This window comes from Oncorhynchus kisutch, linkage group LG1, assembly GCF_002021735.2.
Source record: "Oncorhynchus kisutch isolate 150728-3 linkage group LG1, Okis_V2, whole genome shotgun sequence".
Lineage (NCBI taxonomy): Eukaryota > Metazoa > Chordata > Actinopteri > Salmoniformes > Salmonidae > Oncorhynchus > Oncorhynchus kisutch.
The window spans coordinates 64,194,555-64,219,633 of NC_034174.2; the positions used below are offsets into that span (position 1 = coordinate 64,194,555).

Below are 25,079 nucleotides of genomic sequence, written 5' to 3' on the forward strand. Positions count from 1 at the left end.
AAATGTCCTCTGGTCTGATGAAACAAATACAGAACTCTTTGGCCATAATGACCATCGTTATGTTTGGAGGAAAAAGGGGGAGGCTTGCAAGCCGAAGAACACCATCCCAACCGTGAAGCACGGGGGTGGCAGCAACATTATGTGGGGGTGCTTTGCTGCAGGAGGGACTGGTGAACTTCACAAAATAGATGGCATCATAAGGGTGGAAAATGATGTGGACATATTGAAGCAACATCTCAAGACATCAATCAGGAAGTTAAAGCTTTGTTGCAAATGGGTCTTCCGAATGGACAATGACCCCAAGCATACTTCCAAAGTTGTGGGAAATTGCTCAAGGACAACAAAGTCAAGGTACTGGAGTGGGCAGAACTGAAAAAGTGTGTGTGAGCAAGGAGGCCTATAAACCTGACTCAGTTACACCAGCTCTGTCAGTAGGAATGGGCCAAAATTCACCCAACTTATTCTGGGAAGCTTGTGGAAGACTACCCAAAACTTTTGACCCAAGTTAAACAATTTAACGGCAATGCTACCGAATAGTAATTGAGTGTGTGTAAACTTCTGACCCACTAGGAATGTGATTAAAGTAATAAAAGCTGAAATAAATAATTATCTCTATTATTCTGACATTTCACATTCTTAAAATAAAGTGGTGATCCTTACTGACCTAAGACAGGGAATTTGTACTAGGATTAAATGTCAGGAATTGTGGAAAAATGTTTAAATGTATTTGACTAATGTGTATGTAAACTTCCAACTTCAACTGTGTGTGTGTGTGTGTGTGTATATATTATATATACACTGCTCAAAAAAATAAAGGGAACACTAAAATAACACATCCTAGATCTGAATGAATGAAATATTCTTATTAAATACTTTTTTCGTTACATAGTTGAATGTGCTGACAACAAAATCACACAAAAATTATCAATGGAAATCAAATTTATCAACCCATGGAGGTCTGGATTTGGAGTCACACTCAAAATTAAAGTGGAAAACCACACTACAGGCTGATCCAACTTTGATGTAATGTCCTTAAAACAAGTAAAAAATGAGGCTCAGTAGTGTGTGTGGCCTCCACGTGCCTGTATGACCTCCCTACAACGCCTGGGCATGCTCCTGATGAGGTGGCGGATAGTCTCCTGAGAGATCTCCCAGACCTGGACTAAAGCATCCGCCAACTCCTGGACAGTCTGTGGTGCAATGTGGTGTTGGTGGATGGAGCGAGACATGATGTCCCAGATGTGCTCAATTGGATTCAGGTCTGGGGAACGGGCGGAACAGTCCATAGCATCAATGCCTTCCTCTTGCTGGAACTGCTGACACACTCCAGCCACATGAGGTCTAGCATTGTCTTGCATTAGGAGGAACCCAGGGCCAACCGCACCAGCATTTGGTCTCACAAGGGGTCTGAGGATCTCATCTCAGTACCTAATGGCAGTCAGGCTACCTCTGGCGAGCACATGGAGGGCTGTGCAGCTCCCCAAAGAAATGCCACCCCACACCATGACTGACCCACTGCCAAACCGGTCATGCTGGAGGATGTTGCAGGCATCAGAACGTTCTCCACAGCGTCTCCAGACTGTCACGTCTGTCACATGTGCTCAGTGTGAACCTGCTTTCATCTGTGAAGGGCACAGGGCGCCAGTGGCGAATTTGCCAATCTTGGTGTTCTCTGGCAAATGCCAAACGTCCTGCACGGTGGTGGGCTGTAAGCACAACCCCCACCTGTGGATGTCGGGCCCTCATATCACCCTCATGGAGTCTGTTTCTGACCATTTGAGCAGGCACATGCACATTTGTGGCCTGCTGGAGGTCATTTTGCAGGGCTCTGGCAGTGCTCCTCCTGCTCCTCCTTGCACAAAGGCGGAGGTAGCGGTCCTGCTGCTGGGTTGTTGCCCTCCTACGGCCTCCTCCACGTCTCCTGATGTACTGGCCTGTCTCCTGGTAGCGCCTCCATGCTCTGGACACTACGCTGACAGACACAGCAAACCTTCTTGCCACAGCTCGCATTGATGTGCCATCCTGGATGAGCTGCACTACCTGAGCCACTTGTGTGGGTTGTAGACTCCGTCTCATGCTACCACTAGAGTGAAAGCACCGCCAGCATTCAAAAGTGACCAAAACATCAGCCAGGAAGGTGTAAGGGCAATCTCAACGCTGTGTTATCACCTGCAGAACCACTCCTTTATTGGGGGTGTCTTGCTAATTGCCTATTGTCTATTCCATTTCCAACAGCATGTGAAATTTATTGTCAATCAGTGTTGCTTCCTAAGTGGACAGTTTGATTTCACAGAAGTGTGATTGACTTGGAGTTACATTGTGTTGTTTAAGTGTTCCCTTTATTTTTTTGAGCAGTGTATATACATATATAAACTCAGCAACAAAAAAAAGAGCCCTTTTTCAGGACCCTGTCTTTCAAAGATAATTCATATTGTGAGACGACTTAGACAAAGCTACAGGGTGACAGGACAGACAGCCGATCGTCCTCACAGTGGCAGACCACGTGTAACAACACCTGCACAGGATCGGTACATCTGAACATCACACCTGCGGAACAGGTACAGAATGGCAACAAAAACTGCCCAAGTTACACCAGGAACGCACAATCCCTCCATCAGTGCTCAGACTGTCCGCAATAGGCTGAGAGAGGATGGCCTGAGGGCTTATAGGCCTGTTGTAAGGCAGGTCCTCAGCAAACATCACCGGCAACAAAGTCGCCTATGGGCACAAACCCACCGTCGCTGGACGAGACAGGACTGGCAAAAAGTGCTCTTCACTGACGAGTCGCAGTTTTGTCTCACCAGGAGTGACGGTCAGATTGCGTTTATCGTCGAAGGAATGAGCGTTACACCGAGGCCTGTACTCTGGGGCGGGATCGATTTGGAGGTGGAGGGTCCGTCATGGTCTGTGGCGGTGTGTCACAGCATCATCGGACTGAACTTGTTGTCATTGCAGGCAATCTCAACGCTGTGTGTTACAGGGAAGACATCCTTCTCTCTCATGTAGTACCCTTACTGCAGGCTCATCCTGACATGACCCTCCAGCATGACAATGCCACCAGCCATACTGCTCGTTCTGTGCGTGATTTCCTGTAAGATACAAATGTCAGTGTTCTGCCATGGCCAGCGAAGATCCCAGAACTTAATCCCATTGAACATGTCTGGGACCTGACTGATCGGAGGGTGAGTGCTAGGGCCATTCCCCCAGAAATATCCGGGAACTTGCAGGTGCCTTGGTGGAAGAGTGGGGTAACATCTCACAGCAAGAACTAGCAATCTGGTGCAGTCCTTGAGGGGGAGATGCACTGCAGTACTTCATGCAGCTGGTGGCCACACCAGATACTGACTGTTACTTTTGATTTTGACCCCCCCCCCCATTGTTCAGGGACACATTATTCCATTTCTGTTAGTCACATGTCTGTGGAACTTGTTCAGTTTATGTCTCAGTTCTTGAATCTTATGTTCATACAAATATTTACATGTTAAGTTTGCTGAAAATAAACACAGTTGACAGTGAGAGGACATTTATTTTTTCTGATGAATTTAGTAAGCCAAAAAGTTTGAATAAATCAAAATTGATTTTAGATTCTTCAAAGTAGCCACCCTTTGCCTTGGTGACAGCTTTGCACACTTTTGGCATTCTCTCAACCAGCTTCACCTGGAATGCTTTTCCAACAGTCTTGAAGGAGTTCCCATATATCCTGAGCACTTGTTGGCTGCTTTTCCTTCACTCTGCGGTCAAACTCATCCCAAACCATCTCAATTGGGTTGAGATCGGGTGCTTGTGGAGGCCAGGTCATCTGATGCAGCACCATCACTCTCCTTGGTCAAATAGTCCTTACACAGCCTGGAGGTGTGTTGGGTCATTGTCCTATTGAAAAACAAATGAGATGGGATGGTGTATCGCTGCAGAATGCTGTGGTAGCCATGCTGGTTAAGTGTGCCTTGAATTCTAAATAAATCACTAACCGTGTCACCACCAAAGCACCATCACACCACCTCCATGTTTCACGGTAGGTAGGAAGTACAAATGCAGAGATCAATTCACTTACTCTACGTCTCACAAAAACACGGCGGTTGGAACCAAAAATCTCACAGTCTCACAGGACTCATCAAACCAAAGGACAGATTTCTACCGGTATAATGTCCATTGCTCGTGTTTCTTGGCCCAAGCAAGTCTCTTCTTATTATCGGTGTCCTTTAGTCGTGGTTTCTTTGCAGCTATTCGACCATGAAGACCTTATTCACGCAGCCTCTTCTGAACAGTTGATGTGGAGACATGTCCATTACTTGAACTCTGTGAAGCATTTATTTCGGCAGCCATTTCTGAGGTTGGTAACTCCTTTCCTGTGGCGGTCCTCAGGAGAGCCAGTTTCATCATAGTGCTTGATGGTTTTTGCGACTACACTTGATGAGACTTTCAAAGTTCTTGAAATTTTACGCGTTGACTGACCTTCATGTCTTAAGGTAATGGACTGTCATTTCTCTTTGCTTATTTGAGCTGTTCTTGCCACAATATGGACTTGGTCTTTTACCAAATAGGGATAACTTCTGTATACCAACCCTACCTTGTCACAGCACAACTGATTGGCTCAAAGGCATTAAGAAGGAAAGAAATTCCGCAAAGGAAATTCCACATCTATTCATTGAAATGCATTCCAGGTGACTACCTCATGAAGCTGGTTGAGAGAATGCCAATAGTGTGCAAAGCTGTCATCCAGGCAAAGGGTTGCTATTTTGAAGAATCTCAAATATAACATACATTTTGATTCGTTTTAACACTTTTTTGGTTACTACATGATTCCATTTGTGCTATTTCATAGTTTTGATGTCGTCACTATTATTATACAATGTAGAAAATAGTAAAGATAAAGAAAAACCCTTGAATTAGTAGGCGTGTCCAAACTTTTGACTGGTACTGGATATATTATATACATACAGTGCATTCGTAAAGTATTCAGACCCCTAACATTTTTTCACATTTGATTAAGTTACAGCCTTGTTCTAAAATTGATTACATTTATTTTTTTCATCAATCAATCTACACACAATACCCCATAATGACAAAGCGAAAACAGGTTTGTAGACATTTTTGCAAATTCATAAAAAACAGAAATACCTTATTTCCATACATATTCGGACCATTTGCTATGAGACTCGAAATTCAGCTCAGGTGCATGCTGTTTTCATTGATCATCCTTGAGATGTTTCTATAACTTGATTGGAGTCCGCCTGTGGTAAATTCAATTGATTGGACATGATTTGGAAAGGCACCCATCTGTCTATATAAGTTCCCACAATTGACATTGCATGTCAGAGCAAAAACCAAGCCATGAGGTTGAAGGAATTGTCCGTAGACCTCCAAGATAGGATTGTGCTGAGGCACAGATCTGGGGAAGGTTATGAAAAGAATTCTGCAGCATTGAAGGTTCCCAGGAACACAGTGGCCTCCATCGTTCTTAAATTAATACGTTCTTCCTGATGGTGACTCTGGCAGAGCTCCATAGTTTCTCTGTAGAGATGGGAGAGCCTTCCAGAAGGACAACCTTCTCTGCAACACTCCACCAAATAGGCCTTTATGGTTGATTGGCCAGACAGTAGCCACTCCTCAGTAAAAGGCACATGACAGCCTGAAATAAGTTTGCCAAAAGGCACATAAAGGACTCTCAGACCATGAGAAACAAGATTCTCTGGTCTGATGAAACCAAGATTGAACTCCATGGCCTGAATGCCAAGCGTCACATCTGGAGGAAACCTTGCACCATCCCTACGGTGAAGCATGGTGGGTACAATGTTTACCAGACTACCACTGGGTACAATGTATACCAGACTACCACTGGGTACAATGTATACCAGACTACCACTGGGTACAATGTTTACCAGACTACCACTGGGTACAATGTCTACCAGACTACCACTGGGTACAATATTTACCAGACTACCACTGGGTACAATGTCTACCAGACTACCACTGGGTACAATGTTTACCAGACTACCACTGGGTACAATGTCTACCAGACTACCACTGGGTACAATGTCTACCAGACTACCACTGGGTACAGTGTCTACTAGACTACCACTGGATACAGTGTCTACTAGACTACCACTGGGTACAGTGTCTACTAGACTACCACTGGATGCAGTGTCTACTAGACTACCACTGGGATAGAACTGGCCTAGGTATCCCATACAGTCATTTTTTCACATAGACAAAGGTGTGTGTCTCATACCTCAATGATTACTGTTTTAAAATGCCATTACAATGGGAGTTGTATTATATGTCGTATTACACTGCATTTATTGAAGTCCATCTGTAACTTACACTGTAATACACATCAGTATTCTGCAGCATGATACTTGTAGTAATCCCAGTTTGTAAGCACAGTCGTCAAGCCTTCGGAATCCAAAAGTGTCAGACATTGTTTTGAGATGCCATCCATGCTAATCTTTCCCTATTAGTTGTGTGCGGTGTGTGTGTGTGTGTGTGTGGATGTAAACAAACATCAGTATTCTGTATTCTAAGTCAAGTCATTGTTGATCTGAGACTTCCATCATGGTAAAACATTCCTGACTCAAATGTACAGGTAATCTTTGTAGTGAGTTTTATTGATGATAAGAAGTGCTGGTGCAGTGAAATACAATAGGCACCGGTTAGTGGGCACAGTGGGAAGCTCTGAAATGCGCCACTAGGTGTCAGGCTTCCATAAGGTATTGACGCCAAGAGTAAACTCAAACCACCTTGATCATAGTGTTGATTACTAAAACAGCATGAAATGAAAGTGACTGAAAAGACATCCATTTAATGAATGAGACTGCTTTCTGTTATAACTGTGAACTGAGTGCTCTGTACTCTTCTCTGTGACTTTCAACTGTTGCCAAGCAGCTGCCACAAGAGACACGACACTGTTGTGTGACAAGGATCATTCATCTCCCTTTTGGTCTCATTGACACAAAGGGGTGCTATAAAAGGCACACCTGCAACGTCTCTCTCTTCAACAATCCCTCTCCAGGAAACAGGGAGTTCTGAGGTAGAAACACAGACGGAGAAATACATCCGGGGAATCAACTTAGTGTCTGAAGCACTGCTGTCAGGAAAAACTATTGTGAGAGGATTCATTTGGTGTGTAAGCATGTTTGTTTGTGTCCTTGAAAGTGTAAGTTGTAAAGGTAAGTTAGTCCTCAGTTGTGTCAGAGTGTGTGCTGCTGTCTGCCTTTGACTCAACCGAAGGTCACAGTCCCAGTAGCTACAGACAGACAGTGATGAGTGATGAATACACACTGAGACAGATCTAACACCTCCTCTACCTGCAGGACTCTGGGACATAACTTAACTGAGAAGTGAAACCCCCAGCCCGACGCAAGTGTTTGTATTTAACTTATGGGGAGTTAGGTAACAGTGTCTCAACTTAAATGTCAAAAAACAAAGTTTACCATGACTTCACCCATAGTGGCAGCATCACGGTGTGGGGATGTTAGTCACGATCGAGGGAGACTAGTCAGCATCAAGGGAAAGATGAACGGAGCAAAGTACAGAGAGATCCTTGATGAAAACCTGTTCCAGAGCGTTTGGACTGGGGCGAAGGTTCACCTTCCAACAGGACAACAATCCTAAGCACACAGCCAAGACAATGCAGGAGTGGCTTCGGGACAAGTCTATGAATGTACTCGACAGACCCTTTCGAACGTCTCTGGAGAGACCTGAAAATAGCTGTGCAGCGACACTCCCCATCCAACCTGACACAGCTTGAGAGGATCTGTAGAGCCAAATACAGGTGTGTCAAGCTTGTAGTGTCATACCCAAGACAACTCGAGGCTGTAATCGCTGCCAAAGGTGCTTCAACAAAGTACTGAGTAAAGGGTCTCAATACTTAAGTAAATGTGATATTTCAGTTGTTGTTTTTTTAATACATTTGCAAAAAAGTCTAAACCGGTTTTTGCTTCACCATTATTGGGTATTGTGTGTTGATGTGGGGGGGGGGAAACTATTTAATCTATTTAAGAATAAGGCTGTAACGTAACAAAATGTGGATAAAGTGAAGGGTCTGAATACTTTCCGGGTGCACTGTATTTATGTTTATATACACAGAACAAAAATATTAACGCAACAATTTCAAAGGTTGTACTGAGGAAAAGTTCATATAAAGAACATTCAATTTAAATAAATCCATTAGGCCCTAATCTATGGATGTTGTCCCACTCCTCTTCAATGGCTGTGCGAAGTTTCTGGATATTGGCAGGAACTGGAACACCCTTTTGTACTTTTTTAACAATTGATTTATTTTACCTTTATTTAACTAGGCAAGTCAGTTAAGAACAAATTCTTATTTTCAATGACGGCCTAGGAACAGTGGGTTAACTGCCTTGTTCAGGGGCAGAACGACAGATGTTTACCTTGTCAGCTCGGGGATTCTATCTTGCAACCTTGCGGATACAAGTCCAATGCTCTAACCACGAGGCTACCTGCCGCCCACTCATCAATACAGAGCATTCCAAACATGCTCAATTGGTGACATGTCTGGTGAGTATGCAGGCCATGGAGGAACTGGGATATGTTCAGTTTCCAAGAATTGTGTAGAGATCCTTGTACATTATCATGCTGAAACTTGAAGTGATGGCGGCGGGTGAATGGCACGACAATGGGCTTCAGGATCTCATCACGATATCTCTGTGCATTCAAATTTCCATAGATAAAATGCAATTGTGTTCGTTGTCCGTAGCTTATGCCTGCCCATACCATAACCCCACCGCCACCATGGGGCACTCTGTTCACAACGTTCACATCAGCAAACTGCTCGCCCACATGACGCAAAACATGCTTTCTGCCATCTGCCCGGTACAGTTGAAACTGGGATTAATCCTTGAAGAGCACACTTCTCCAGCATGTCAGTGGCCATCATAGGTAAGCATTTGCCCACTGAAGTTGGTTACGACACTGAACTGCAGTCAGGTCAAGACCCTGGTGAGGATGAGGAGCATGCAGATTAGCTTCCCGTAGAAGGTTTCTGACAGTTTGTGCAGAAATTCTTTGGTTGCGCAAACCCAGTTTCATCAGCTGTCCTGGTGGCTGGTCTCAGATGATCCCACAGGTGAGGAAGTCTGATGTGGAGGTCCAGGGCTGCCGTGGTTACACGTAGTCTGCGGTTGTGAGGCCGGTTGGAAGTACTTCCAAAATCTCTAAAACAACGCTGGAGGCAGCTTATGGTAGAGAAATTAACATTCATTTCTCAGGCAACAACTCTGGTGGACATTCCTGCAGTCAGCATGCCAATTGCATGCCCCCCTTAACTAGAGACACCTGTGGCGTTGTGTGACAAAACTGCCCATTTCAGTGGCTTTTTATTGTCCCCAGCACAAGGTGCACCTGTGTAATGATCATGCTGTTTAATCAACTTCTTAATAAGCCACACCAGTCAGGTGCCAGACTGAGTTCTGGAGGTGAAATGGAAGAGAATGAAGGTGAGTTAAGTGAGGTGGAAGGTGTGGTGAAAAGCTTTTCGCCTAAGCCTAGCATCAATGGACATGATAAAGCAGAATCTGGTCCTGTAGGTGTGACCTTTTTGGAGAGTTGGGTGGTGAACTTGTGATATTTGTTTGTGTTTCTTCTGACCAGAGGGAGTGGGCGCTCTGTGTTACCTAACTTCGGTCAAGATGTGTTTCTTACTTTGCTCTTAGGAACAGGGCACCATTGAAAGGATTGATTTCTGGCTAAGCGTTAAGTGTGCAGGTGGAGCAATTGAAGTTGAAGATTCCTGGTGTTTGTGATGCCCGCCATTTGGTACGACACAGACCCAGTGGTGAGCTTGGTGAAGCAGAGGAGTCACTGTCAGTCATTTTGAGTTTTGAGTCAGTCTTTACCCGACAAAAGCCGTGTTAGGATATATCAGTTATCCTGTCAGAGCATTTGTGCCGAATCCACTGCGCTGTTTCAGGTGCAATGTTTATGGTCATGTTGCAGCAGTTTGAAGGAGGGAGATTCCAAGATTTGGGAAGTGTGCAGGAGGGCATGTGATAGAGGATTGTGTAGTTTTGGTGGATAAGATTTTGTGTGTTAACTGTAGGAGTGCCCATGATCAAATCAAATTTGTCACATGCACTGAATACAACAGGTCTAGTACACCTTACAGTGAAATGCTGACTTACAAGCCATTTAACCAACAATGCTTAAAAATGAATCCTTTTGGACCTCGACTCGGTGCGCCGGTACCGCTTGTTGTGTTGCTGGGGATTAGAAGTGTCTGGTGCGACAGAGGCAGGTTGAGGTGGCTAGAGTCAGAGTAGTGCAGAAGGTATCATATCCTGAGGCAGTGAAGAAAGTAGAGGAGAATGGATCAAGGGGGAGGAGTAGTAGATCTGTGTCAGCACAGAGGGACAGGCCAACGAGTGACATACACTTCAGTAAGGTTGGCTTCTTAGCATTCATAGCAATGGTTATCAACTGTACCACAGAAATGGAAAGAAAATCACAGAAAAAAGATGTGGTGGCAGCTGCAGAGAATTATTTGACTTTGTAAAACAAAATAAATAAAAAACATCCTTCAAACTAATCCTAGACTCATTAAAACCCCAAGACTCCATTCCACTACCTTGACCCTATCAACTCCTGCACCATGCCAATATATATATATATATATATATATATATATATATTGCTTCAGAAGAGTTACAGGGTGTTGAGTGGTGGTGTTCCATCCTCCCAGGCTGTTGGCACGGTGCAGGAGTTGATATGGTCAAGGTAGTGCAATGGAGTCTTGGGGTTTTAATGAGTCTAGGATTAGTTTGAAAGATGTTTTTATTTATTTTGTTTTACAAAGTATCATGTATTTATATTATAGTCCAGTTGGAGGCGGTAATGCAGCATATCGGAAGCCACCCGCCGTTCCACTCAGAAGAAGAAGATGGTGGTGCACACATTATCTTGGCAAATGAGAAAATGCTCACTGACAGGGATGTAAACGGATGTGTGCAAAACATTTGAGAGAAATTAGCTTTTTGTGCGTATGGAACATTTCTGGGATATTTTGTTTCAGCTCATGAAACATGGGACTAACACTGTTACGTTTATATTTTTGTTGAATGTTTTAAGCGTTATTGGACTGTTTTGAATCGTGTATTTCGCTATTGTTGCGTGTCATGTGTATTAAAACGTTGTCGCTTGAGTCTACTTCCGGTGCATTTTTTCGGGTCTGTTTGGACGTGTGCTACTAGCAGAAAAATGGCCTCCGACAAGAAAAATGAAGGGAAAATTGTACCTATGGACGAGAATAAAGAAAATGCAACGGAAGATGGAATAGGACTGGAGAGTATCCTTTCTAAAGCTATACAGCTGACCCGGGACCAATATTTGATTTAGCGACACCAGTATGTTTTGGTGGAGGTGGGCTTCCATAACTAACGTTGGCTAACGTAATGTCGGGAAGGCTAGCGCTAAGTGTCATTAGAAAAGCGATTTACAGATGTCATTAGAATATTGCTAAAATCATGGGTATTTAAGTAAATTAACATTGTCAACTTGCTACATCCACCACATAATTCAAATCCACTGCTAAAGTATAGCTACTGTGGCTTTTCTAATTCTTCACTGTGTATGTAGCTAGCTTTAGGTTCCTGTGTGAATGTAGTAGACTGGCCCTTAACGCATACTTGCAGTTCTCCAGATCATCAAGGATTCCCAGCAACAGCATGGCTTGCGACACGGGGATTATCAAAGATACAGGTGAGATGGACTGGACTATGGCAGTGAATGGGTGTTTGACAACCCCAGATCATACCTTTATGGTAGGCTCATAGTTTCACACTAAAATTCACCCATGTCTTTCTCTCTGTCCTAGGGGATACTGCTCCCGGCGCTTGCGTCGTCTGCGCAAGACCCTGGGCTTCAAGTGTGGCAACAGGCACAAGTTCACTGGGAAGAAAGTGACTGTCGAGATGCTTTCTGACAACCGGTACTCTGACAACAGGTAATAGTACCCGATCCCATTCTTACAACACTATTAAAGTACAACTGGATTTACAATCCAAATACTTAATGCATGATACCTACCAGCAACCATCATTCTGTTCTAGAACTACAGTCAAAATACTCATAATGCATGGAGTGCCCAGAGAGGCAACAAAATAGTGGCCCGCACAAGTTGGCCCAAGTCCCTTGAATATAACAAATCCCATTCCCCTTTTAGGTATCTACTGCTGGTACTGATGGAGGCTGAGAGGGCGTGGAGCTATGCCATGCAGCTGAAGCAGGAGGCCAACACAGAGCCCCGCAAGCGCTTCCACCTGCTGTCCCGCCTGCGGAAGGCCGCCAAACATGGAGAGAGGCTGGAGAAGCTGTGTGAGAGCCCTCGTGTGGATGCCAAGACCAAACTCGAAGCACAGGTAGGCTAATGCCCTGACCTGGAGAGTCTGTGACTTTCCCTGTTGTTTCACCTTCATTTATTTCAACATGGGGTTCAAATGCTGTTGAAGTGAAGTAACAATTTAACTGAAACTAATATTTGAAGACAAATATTTATCAGTTGAGGAACCAACATTATGGCAGCTGGGTGTGTCCATGGCAGCTGGGCATGTCCTGGAGGAAAGGGCACTTCAGGGCCCTGTCTTTCTAACCCAGACGAAATAGCTGCTGATGGCCTCTGAATTAATAATAATGAATGCAACTTGTCTGCAGGCCTACACCTCCTACCTGAGTGGCATGGTGCGCTTTGAGCTGCAGGAGTGGAAGGCTGCCACAGAGGCCTTCAACAAGTGCAAGTGAGTCTGACCCCACTCTACTACCGAAATGCCTAAAGTGTGGCCCCTTTTGATTGCTGAGCTTTTGATGGAGAGTATTATGTAGGCTACATTGTTTGTTGACAGATGTCAAGTTGTCTGATGTTAACGAGCGGCACCTAAGTGTAGGCGTATGCTTAACATATCCAAACGCATTCAGCATATAGCTGTTTTCTCGGACCACCACCTTGCTACTTGTGAACTACAGAAAATTCCATGTAACTGTATTGAAACCTCCCTCAGGACAATCTATGAGAAGCTGGCCAGTGCCTTTACTGAGGAGCTGGCAGTTCTGTATCACCAGCGTGTGGAGGAGATCTCACCCAACATCCGCTACTGTGCTTACAACATCGGTAGGCGACACACACAGCCTGTAGCTCACATTGACAGTGGATTGCACTTTTCGTAAGCATTCACACATGCACACCTCTCATATAGAGGAAATCACACATATCTGTGTGTTCTACAGCTTCTCTTTCCCACACCCTCGCACTGAACACGCACCCACACACAACCCGTTCCCGTTCAGTTGACTGGTAGTGAACAATCCTACTCCCTTCTGACCCCAGGTGACCAGAACGCCATGAATGAGCTGATGCAGATGAGGCTCAGTGCAGGAGGAGGAGGAGGCATGATGGCTGAGAAACTAGAGGTCAGTGTGTGTGGTCCCTCTCACTGTAAAACACATAGTAACAACCACTTTACTACTGGAAAGTATGGCCATAAATCTATGTTTTACTCTTTAGTGTAGAGAAAATCCCTTTGTTCCCTTTGTTCCATTGTCCATACTGTTACACCCCTTAGGCAATGTATCGGGTCTGTGTTCTATCTTTTTCAGTTGTAGGCTAGTGTGAATGTTGGAACAGACCTGTCTTATGTTGCATACTGTTGAATGGTTGTGGTATTGTTCCAGGCCCTAATCACACAGACGAGAGCCAAGCAGGCAGCCACCATGAGCGAGGTGGAGTGGCGAGGCCGAACGGTGCCCGTCAAGATCGACAAGGCCCGCATCTTCCTGCTGGGCCTGGGAGACAACGAGGCCGCCATCGCCCAGGTCAGTGACCCTACCAGGGGACTAGTCACGTTTTCACGGTACTGAGCCAAGCAGAACTTGACTGGGCTGGCCTGGGTTTCCCATCCTCCGCAGTTGCTAGAACTGTGAAAAGAAAATGTCAGGTACGGGTCAGGTCAGAATGATGGTGTTAAAAGCAGGGCTCGACATTAACGCTTGTCCGGGACAACAAAAAGTTGGACAAGCAGAATATAGATTTAAGTTGTCTGACTAGACAAATAAATAATTCACACATCAAAATATCGAACAATTACTCGGGTTAGAAGTAGGTCTTTCCCCATCTCTGCAGAGCACATCAGAGTATAATTATTGCATTGACAGGCATGAGCAGTCTTTCAATCACCTGCGGTTGCAAGCTCCGCTTTTGAGATCACACTGTGCATATTTGTTTGTTCCAGCAAACAGGGTTCGTACTGTCATCAGACGTGTACATTACCTGTGCCAGTGGGCCGTTGCCCGAGAGAGACATTGCAACAGCTGCAGGTAGCCTTTTAAAATAATGAGAGACAACAGACTAACCAGATGTCCAGTTTAAAACATATTGTATAGTCGTCTTGGTAGTTAACTATTTAGCTATTAGCATGTGTTAGTGTCATGTCCCAAACCTTCCACCAGCGCCCTGGTGAATAACTTGTTACATGGCCTTGTGAGCGTTCATCAACTGCGTAGATGTTGAGCGGCTGCGTTAATACACCAATGCTGCATACACCTGTTGCAAAAGCCATCTCTTTGGGAGCTGAGACATAAATCTGACACTGTTGGAAAGCTGCGGTTTCCGCTCTATTCAATATTGGCCAGGTAATTCTGACATCTGTCAGAATGTGTATGAACCCTGAATAAACCAACTATCTTCTTTTGAAAGTGTTTCTTTGCTTCTTACAACATGCATATCAGTCACCTATTTTGGCCTATGGTGGTACAGGCTTTTTATTTTTTTATTTGGGGGGGGCAAATAATTTGAGCTTTCAGACAAGTAAAGAATCTGTCCTACTTGTCCGATGGACAAGTGGCCAAAAGAAACCTGTTCATGTCAAGCCCTGAAAAGGGTTTCGCTGTTTTGCTTGGACACCTCTGCTTCGTTATGGGCTAGTGGGATGAAGCTGCAGGGCTGGTAGTTAACTTATGAGCCGCGTGAACAAGGATGCCTTGTGAACTAATGGAACTAGAGAAACTGTTGGTGAACTAGGGGGCCAGTGAACAGGGGTTTAGTGGTGCAGCCTAGCCAGTGCTCGGTTTCTCTAGCGGTATCGAGCTGTTATCAACCAGCCTGTAGGGAGAGGTTATCCTCAAGGCAGGTCAGGAGTCCAACGGTGGCTATCATCACATGTAGTTCACCTTGGGTCTCAGTAGGTGGCGTTCGCTCCACTACAGCTCTGACAGGTGTGTCTTGTCATACTCTTCTTACCTTCCCTGTTGGGCTTCCTGTAGGCCTACCTCTCCATCCCTGCGGCCACACCAGTCACACCCACCTGCACTAGGCTCTGGCATGCTGCCACTCGTGCTGTCAAACTGCATTCTCTGCATAGCAAACCCACACACTCACATGGCTACACCCATCAGCCCTAGTCTCTATGGACAGACTAGCATCGGAGCTAAATGGTTATCAGTTTGGGAGTGGGATTATCATTTGTGTTAGATGTAGCAGAGCATTACATGTAATTGTGCTTACACTTTTGAAGTAAGGCTGAATTTGGGTCTGGTCAGAAATTTCCCTCATACCTGTCCTCAACCGGCTGTATCCAAATGTGCTTTTTCAGTTGAGGGCTAACATTTTATGCACTTCAGTCCTTAATTGATATGTCAGTCAATGATTCTGTTACGTTTATGGAAGGTACCATTTGATGTGGGGAACACAAGGGTTCAGAAACAGTTGGACCATAATACCTTTCCCCCTATGGCTGCCTCTACTTCTACACTCCCCTGTATCTACCTCAGTTGTCTAAAGTTATGGCCCATTTTTATACAGAGCGATTGGTTACGTCTGCTATACCAATCACAACCCTCCTTTTACTTGTGTCGTTGCACATCCTGCAAATCACCAGTAGAACGTGATAATTTTGAATCCATTTTTACATTCACTCTGTTGGGTATGCTTACGAACTCTAAAAGAAGCAGAGTTCCCACTCTGGAACTCTGATATGCCTGTAGAGTATATTATGTTCAACAATTATATAGAAAATCAAAACATTTCAATATTCATGTTTATATATATTTCAATATTCATAAGTATGACCATTAAAATACTACTCTTATTACAGAGCAAGCCGTAAAGCTTCATTTGACGTACATTTTTGCTTTGTAGCTCACAAATGAAACTTTATGGAATCTTAAAAGGAGGCCTAGGTAAGGTCAATGTCATATGGCAATTTTAATTATTTCAGATTTTATATTTCACATTTGTGTCTGTCAACAATCATTCATCCATAGGACTTCTGTGGATTACATTTAGTAAAAATCGGCCAAATCATGTTTTGTTTTTTTGTCGTCTGGGTTTCGTGTGGGATCCCTCAACCATTCCAACGGAACTGCCATTTAAGGCCATGCACAACCCCTAGGGGACATACTGAAGAGGGATGCACCATCCCTCCTTCTTTCTCTCCCTCTATGAAAAGCAGAGAAGATACCAGACTTGTTCTCCCAGTCCTGTTAGGGGCTAGGCGTTGCCAGGGAGGTGGCACGAGTGAATGTCTCAACACAATACACCCTCCCCACATGCTGCATGGGTAGGAGTTAATGTTACTTCATAGTCTGCCCAAAACCAATTTGTGTTAAAGGGCAACTCTCATAAATGTTCAGCCTCATTTTCATTATCTCCAGCACAATACCGTTGTTTACATATGTGAAAATGGTGCATTTCTACGTTTTGTCGAACAATATTAATGTTAAGACGTTCTACCCAATGACATTATCAAAAGTTTTTCATTTGAAAAACACAGATTTTCAAACACAGATTAGTGATGTGGGGAGCAAGAAAATACCATCTCTCTGGCTAGAAACTCGTTGCAGGTTTTTAAAATGTGTATATATATATATTTTTTTTATCCTAACTTGTGATGTCACAAGATATGTTTCCATCCAATTGGTGACAGATTTTGATGCGGATATTCCAAAATCCACAAAACTGACTTCCAAAAATTAGTGCGTGATGACGTAGTGCACACAATGTACTTTTTCTCTTAAGTTCATGTACCTAAATAAAATACTTTTCAATGTGTTTCCAACGCGTTTTCACTCGATAGCTTTGTCACAAACTGTTGCGTTAAATAGCCAATGTCCCTACTCTGGTCAGATACAGTGCGTAGGGCTGGGCGTTATCCAGATTTCCAAAGTCCTACTGTTTCTGTACCATACTGGGGTATACGGTCTTCACGCAAGTGCACACAAGGGGTGATATATAAGGTTTTAAGTAGTTATACATTTTTTTGCACACACAGCAATTTAGGCAACCCGAGATCTTGATCATGGAAAGGATGAAATGTCTCTGCTGTAACCAAGAAGCTTGATCTTGACTTCTAGCCACTAGATGTCAAGTTGGCAAACCAAATGCATAGCTGGAGCCCGTAGCTGGATATCATTTATTTGGCACGTATTCGATATGTAGTTATTATTATAAGCAGTGGCGTAGCATGCACCCTCGTACATAAAAAAAAACATTTCAACAATGTGGGTGCGTGCTAAGCCACTGTTTATAACGAAATCTAAGATGTGTCAAATTATATCCAGCTAAGGGCTCCAGCTATGCATTTGGTTTGCTTATTATTCTTTTTAAACCGCCAAAGCCTAACAGTGCGGGTAGGCTACTTAACATAATGCCGCTATTAAGAGCGAGGAATATCTTTTATTGTCAAACGGCAGTCTAGCATCGATCAGCATGTCACCAGAATAAGACCCTCGATATTTATTGGAAAGGTCACCGTGCACTTTCACCACCGTGTGAAGTTCATCATAAATGATTTCATCTGTAGCCTAGCCTACTAAACTGCATTGTTTCCCGGAGTTGTAGTGGGAGGACGACTCCAATATGATTATGTCTATTTGTGCTTTAAGGAGTTTCCACCACCATTTCTTGAGTAATTCATCTTACCGACACACAAAGATTCCACCGTGTCGAATGAACGTTGTCTTTCAGCATTTATAAAATTGTACTGTAACCATCGGTTTCCATCACAGCTGTTGTGATTTGTAATTTTTTTACTATACATTATTTTACTCGCATTTCTGGATGGAAACGTGCTTAATGATAAGCATTTTCTTTAGGACGTTTTTATATTTTTAACCACAGATCATATAAATGTGCCGTTTGCAAGTATGTAGACACTGGTATGGTCCTTGAGATTATGAATTTGAGGTTTTAAAAAAAGGACAATTCTGCCACTTTTCAAAGTGGAACGCTCCCAAATCATTCCCCGCCATGTTTTAGCGCTTTAATGATTGCTTAAGTGTTTTTGTCAACTAAAGAGAAGACCCTGGGGAATCCTCAGATTTACTTTGTCTCACAAGCATGTACACCAATTCGTCAGAGGATAAAATGCAGCAAAATAATTTAAGATTGGATGGATTTGTCAGCAGGGGAATATATAACAAACATTATATTAGCAATTTTTGATTTAATATGGCCACTGCTAGGACGTTCTAACTAGGACATATGAGTCATTGACCATACTGTAATATTTCTGACTCCCTCATCTTCTGAAATGACTGACATTTTTCATAAACAATATACATCACAACACTTGGCTGCCTCCCAAACCTACAAGTTAGCCTACTGTAACGTACACAATAAGCCTGTGTTACATCTTGGTGTCATGAACAACCAGGCTTCTCTTTGACATCAGTCCTGAGCTACAGTAACTCTAGGAATTGACCTTTTACAGGAATGTCTACAGCAACCTGCTCTGCTGCGTACGTTTGTCTCTCCCAGTCACAGCCTTACCCAAGACCTACTTGAGCTTTTACACTAATATTTACATTTGCATGATTTAATCTGATTCGTACTGTAAGCAAGGCTCCATTTCAGGCAACCATTTCAAGTATGACCACGTTTGTGAGTAAAATGTTTCATATTATCGCACAAAGAAATACGAATCCCATAACCCAGCATCAGTGCCCACAGGCATAGTGAAGGTCTCTCTTGCTTATGCCACGTGTCCTCTATCCTCATGTCCTTCTCAATACCCATTGGAGGAGAAGGTCAAGGGAGGTATCTATGGAATAATGAATTCATATTCTGTGTCATATTCATATTGGATCACCATTTGTCGCCCACAGGCAGCCAATGAGGAGACCAAGGAACGTCTGTACGAGACCCTACTAGCCGAGTGCAGAGACACCATCCAGGCTGTGAGAGAGGAGCTGAAGACTGAAGCGGTAAGTATGACTGACTGACTGACTGACTGACACTGAAAAAGTTACAGACATGACAGTTAGGGTTACGAACTGACCGGGGTTCACGTTGATACTTGGCTTTACGGACCTGACGTAGTGAAGTTCATAGGATAAACAGTAATGTGAGTAGTAGTGACAGTCTGGTACAGTCCTTGACCCGATCTGTTTATGGGTAAATGCTCCCTGACTGTTCAACTCTGCAGAAGCAGCGAGAGAGATCTGATGAAGCCAGTGGCAAGGTGTCCAACCTGCAGTTCCTGCACAGGTAAGAGAGGTCATTCTGTCTGTCTGACATTTGTCAGAGGATGCGAGACGCATGGTGACCCCTATCTCCTCCCCGCATCCTCAACCGTATTGGAGGAGAAGGTCCGAGGTCACTCTCCTCAGACTGTCTTCTCTGATGCATTTTGATTAGATGAGAAATGCAAGCAAATATGAATTAAGAGCCTATCTGTACATGGAATCAGTATTTGACCTGTGTTTGTGCCCCCCCACACCCCCCCCCCCCCCCACCCCCCATAGCTACCTGACCTACATCAAGCTGTGGACGGTGGTGAAGAGGAACGAGAGCATGGCCCACATGCTGCAGGCCAAGCTGAAGGAGCCGCAGACGGACGAGAACAAACGGGGCCCTCGCCCCCAGGACCTCATCCGCCTGTACGACATCATCCTCCAGGTACAAACGCACACCTGGGTCGTGTTCAGTAGCCATGAAACGGAAGACACCCGAGTAAAACAGGGCGATGCAACCTGAGGTTGTCCAATAAACTGTTTTTATTTTTCTGTTAAAACGTTTTGCTGTTGTGCGCACTAATGAATACACCTCTGATAACACAACACCATGTCACATTACATTGTCATCTCTGGCACATTCCCAATGTCTGTGTCCTTGTTATCTCATAATGTTACAGTAATTGATAGTGAAACTGAATGGTTTGATATTTTCCTGCTTCATAACCACAAAACACCCAAACCACTCTATTTACTCAGCATACCCAGGATCAAGTCCAAGAACTATACTGAACAAAAATATAAACGCAACATGTAAAGTGTTGGTTTCATGAGCTGAAATAAAAGATCCCAGAAATGTTCCACAGGCACAAAAAGCTTATTTCTCTCAAGTTTTGAGAACAAGTTTGTTTACATCCCTGTTAGTGAGCATTTCTCCTTTGCCTAGACAATCCATTCACCCAACAGGTGTGCAGATCAAGAAGCTGATTAAACAGCATGATCATTATACAGGTGCACCTTGTTCTGGGGACAATAAAAGCCACTCTAAAATGAGCAGTTTTGTCACGTGACACAATGCCACAGATGTCTCAGGTTTTGAGGGAGCGCACAATTGGCATACTGACTGCAGGAATGTCCACCAGAACGGTTGCCATGAGATTTGAATGTTCATTTCTCTACCATAAGCCGCATCCAACGTCACTTTAGAAAATGTGTCAGTATGGCCAACCGGCCTCACAACCACAGGCCACGTGTAACAACGCCAGCCCAGGACTTCCAGATCCGACGTCTTCACCTGCGGGATCGTCTGAGGGGGTGCCCGCCATTCAACCCTAATGTTAAGCCCGTAGAAATAGGATGTTTCTTTCTGACACATTCTATTTCTATGGTTAAGCCTCTACCAGTGAGTCAACTTATCCTTGTTGATGTTGCCTCATGACTGTTTCTACAGAGTCTGGCTGAGCTGTCCACCCTGCAGGGGCTGGAGGAAGATCACACCTTCCAGAAGGAGGTGGCCCTCAAGATGCTGGTCTACAAGGCCTACAGGTCAGAGCTCACACGACGGAGGACACACACACACACACACACTCCCACAGGTGTTTCTTCATAGCCTTGATGTATAAGCTAGTAAAGAAATGGCGCAAGCTTACATGCATACATACATACATACATACATACATACATACATACATACATACATACATGCACGCACACACAGTTGCTGGCATAACCCCTGCTGTTCAAGTGTTTCTGAGCCACCTCTGCCAGAACAGAAACATATACCGTCACTAACATCCCCCTCTCTCTCCCCCAGGTGTTTTTTCATAGCCCAGTCGTACGTGCTGGTGAAGAAGTGGAGCGAGGCTCTGGTCCTGTATGAGCGGGTCCTGAAGTACGCCAAGGAGGTCCAGTCCAAGGCTAAGAGCCTCAACAACAGCCTCAAGGTAACAGATACTGACCCCTGACCTATAACCGGTGACCCCCTGACTGTGGCCTGTATGTAAACTTAAATTTTTAACATGCAGGTAACTGCCAAAATAAAGGAAACGCCAACATAGTGTCTTAATAATAGGGCGTTAGGCCACCACGAGTCACAACAGCTCCAATGCACCTATGCATGGCATCGATTCTGCAAGTGTCTGGATCTCTATTGGAAGGATGTGACACCGTTCTTCCATGAAATTCCATCATTTGGTGTTTTATTGATGGTGGTGGGAAAACGCTGTCTCAGGTGCCGCTCCAGAAACTCCCATACGTGTTCAACTGGGTTGAGATCTGGTGACGGCCATGACGCATGGTTTACATCGTTTTCGTGCTCATAGAACCATTCAGTAACCACTCGTGCCACTTGGATGGGGCCAATGTCATCCTATGAGTGGCATATTCATGATAGCCAAAATAATGGCCTTCCCAGTATTTTTATACATGACCCTAAGAATAATTAACTCGGTACACCTGCTTTGAATATACTTAGTATCCCTCATTTATTCAAGTGTTTCCATTATTTTGGCAGGTACCTCTACTGTGGGACTGTCTAAAAGTGTCTTGGCCTAATGTATCTGCCTCCCTTGCCTAAAGGATTTGCCTGATGTGCAGGAGCTGATCACAGAGGTCAACGCTGAGAAATACTCGCTTCAGGCGGCGGCCATCTTGGGTGGGTACCTGACTTGCAATGGCAGACATTTTGTTTCTATAGGGTAATAACCTTAGCTGGGTTAACCAACTTTGTATTTGACTTTTCTGCTTGACTTGTTATTGTTGTGACTGGTGTGCATTTTATAAGATCTGAGGTCTCTGGTTTATTTTGCCTGTGTTATGAAGCTGAGGGTGTGTGTTTGTATTTTAGACACAGAGGATGCTCCTGAAGCACCCTCTCAGCAGAAGGTGAAAGACAACACGGTAAGAACGAACAAAGTCAGCCTCCCACATTAAAAACAAAGTCTCACAGCTAACCACCCCCAATGTGCTTAGCCCTAACTCTAACTTCTCGTGGAAAGATTCTGCATGTAATTACAGTGTTTGGGTTTTTCCTCACTGGTTATTTGAACAGATCACCATTTCGCAGGTGTTGGCGTCTTTCGAGTTTCAGGAGGGGACATTCGGTAACTTGCAAAGAGAGTGTGGAGCTCCTCGTTCTGCTCCTTGTTCTAGCTTTTATTGATCCCTTATCGTTGACCCAGATCTTTAATCGAGCAGCTCACCAATTAGTTCTGTGTTAACTCTGACTCCACGGTACCTCCCAAGTTCCAGCCTTGCCATTTTCTAGACTACTTTCAGATAATGGTGGAGTAAATGAAAAGTGTAGTATGTTAGTTGTGCAGTAGTGAGAGGAAGTGGTGTTGGGAATAGGAGTGTGCCTACCACGGATCATTGCCTTATGTGGGCCAGCCTGCGGGGAAAGAATACTCCCTGACCTGCCTCAATCAATACAGGACAGAGCTGGAATGCTGCTGAGCAGACTGACACGGAAGAAGGACAGTGTTTGGGTGATGGGTGACCGATATCAGGAGGCCTCTGCCAGACGTACTATATGTCATTGTGTAATGCCACACAGGGTCGGGTTTCACTCTTAAATCTGTCATTGAAATGTCATGCTGCTGCTATCATGAGCAGTGTATGTCGACATGGCAGGTATTACGGTTGTTAACTACTGAACCTGGTGCTGGTTCATGAAAAATTACCTCTGCTTTGCATTGGAACCACAGCGTATGTTTTCTGCTAGCTGACAGACAAGCCAAACCTTACAAACCTTATGGTTCTAGTCATTTACATTTACCAGTCCCTGCTCTCCCTCTAATTTGTTTACCCCCCCCTCCATCCATCTAGCCTCTGTGTGAACGTCTGGATACCTTCCACTTGGACCCCACCCTGGTGGGGAAGCAGCCCAACCTGGTCCAGTTCCCCCCCGACTTCCAGCCCATCCCCTGTAAGCCCCTCTTCTTTGACCTGGCTCTCAACCACGTGGCCTTCCCACCCCTTGACGACAAGGTGGAGCAGAAGGGCAAGGGTGGCCTGACCGGATACATAAAGGGCATCTTCGGCTTCGGCAGCTAAATCAAGTCCCAGGCTTCGGTGAGGCCTTCCGGTTGGAAGCAGCCACGGGCCCCCATGATATTGATAAACGGGCTGAGTGGGTTTCTAGAAAACCTTCTCCACCTGAACTGTGGAAATAATGTCTGTGTCTGGAAATGGTACCCTGTTCCCTTATGTAGTAGACAACTTGGTCAAAAGTAGTGCACTGCATAGGGTATAGAGCGCCATTTTGAAAGCTACCAGTTTGAGACTTCCATGTTCTAGAGGTTTCCAGGCCTTGTGTTTGTTCCCTTCAACAACCCCCAACACACTTTACAGAGGGAAACAAACCCAATTGACTTTTTTTTTTTTTTACTCTTAAAAGCGCCTTCATGTACTCAGTCTCAATGTCAGTATACAGGAGGGAGGGAGAGGAAGTGTTGTATCAATCACTATCAAAAAGGACAAACTGTATAAATGCAGGCACACAGGGTAAATCCACGAGCAAGCTGTGATGTCTCATAACACGTTCATTTCTGATCGTGGTAATACTGTCTAAATTCTGTCACCTCTGTATTGCCTCAACTGTCTTATAACTGTAATATCTAGATTGTGAGACAAGTTCTCAATATAGAGAATAATATATCCGCCTGTCTTGTCCTGCACACCGTTGTGGCACCAATACATCTCTGCATGGTTGACAGTTAACGACTAGACCTCAGGATTGAAATGGTCCTGTTAATTTCCTTATACAACAATGGGGTTCAGTGGCCAATATCTTTATATTCTGTCCAGGAAAGGACTCTATAACGTGTTTATATTCTCTAATGACATGACTTTTTAAAACATTTTATGTAAGTTCTGTGTGTGACAAAAGACCGAATGACCTTTGAGGTCAAAGGGGACTGCTTAGGATTCAGTTTGGCCTCACCCCCCGAAAGTCTAGGAGGCAGCGTTCATGAACTTCTGTCCAAAGCAACCCTAGTATGTCTAGAAATATTGTTTTAGTACACACTACTTCATTGTATCAGTTGGCTCCTATTCCAACAGGTTTTAAATGGGAGGGAACGGCACCCTTTTTGAGTGGCTAACACCTCTTCCGCTTTTCCAGTACCAAAGCCAGTTCTGTAATCAAGAGTCTTTAGCTATTCAATGGACCTCCTATTTGCATTTGTCTATGATGACAAACCGTGTTCTACAGGTTGTTAATTTACCTTCTGTCCTCTCTTCAATCTAACTCTTTGTTTTCTCTTTAATTCCGGGTTATATAAGTCTTATACTTTTTTATTTCAATTCATTTTTTTAGTTTCCCAATGTTGTCATGTATTAATAAACAGGATTTGGGTGATGATGCGTATTGGAATGGATTCACGCATCATCACCCAAGATGCCTGAAAAATGAATTCTGTAAACATGATTTGAAACTGAAGTGGAGTATTGAAAGAGAAAATTGTGAAATGGATGATGAAATGGATCGTTTTCTGGCTTCTAATTTAAAAAAAAGAGACATTTGCTGCAAACATGATCAGAGTTTGTCCTTTTTTCACTCATGCATAACTTCTCTTGAACGTTTCAAGATGTTATATGTGCTTCTCCACCTGCATTGCTTGCTGTTT

At 44.1% G+C, this 25,079-nt stretch overlaps 1 protein-coding gene across 1 annotated transcript; it reads left to right on the forward strand.

Annotated features, from left to right (window-relative positions):
• Window positions 1-10,874: 10,874 nt before the first annotated feature.
• srp68 (signal recognition particle 68) lies at window positions 10,875-24,988 on the forward strand. The gene is made up of 16 exons (XM_020468406.2): window positions 10,875-11,299; window positions 11,646-11,712; window positions 11,828-11,956; window positions 12,176-12,371; window positions 12,664-12,746; window positions 13,008-13,117; window positions 13,334-13,416; window positions 13,678-13,818; window positions 19,105-19,203; window positions 19,425-19,486; window positions 19,744-19,897; window positions 20,903-20,997; window positions 21,266-21,395; window positions 22,030-22,105; window positions 22,298-22,350; window positions 23,278-24,988. Exons 1-16 carry the CDS (start codon window positions 11,212-11,214, stop codon window positions 23,503-23,505), a joined length of 1,794 nt encoding a protein of 597 aa, XP_020323995.1. The 5' UTR covers window positions 10,875-11,211; the 3' UTR covers window positions 23,506-24,988.
• The last annotated feature ends 91 nt before the right edge of the window (window positions 24,989-25,079 follow it).

What these genes read in the sequence shown, in the direction of transcription:
- srp68 (XM_020468406.2), top strand. Translation starts at nt 11,212, where the DNA reads ATGGCCTCCGACAAGAAAAATGAAGGGAAAATTGTACCTATGGACGAG. An exon ending in CTACTGTGCTTACAACATCG is followed by an intron (nt 13,118 to 13,333) that starts GTAGGCGACACA and finishes TTCTGACCCCAG; the next exon opens with GTGACCAGAACGCCATGAAT. An exon ending in TCAGGCGGCGGCCATCTTGG is followed by an intron (nt 22,106 to 22,297) that starts GTGGGTACCTGA and finishes TTTGTATTTTAG; the next exon opens with ACACAGAGGATGCTCCTGAA.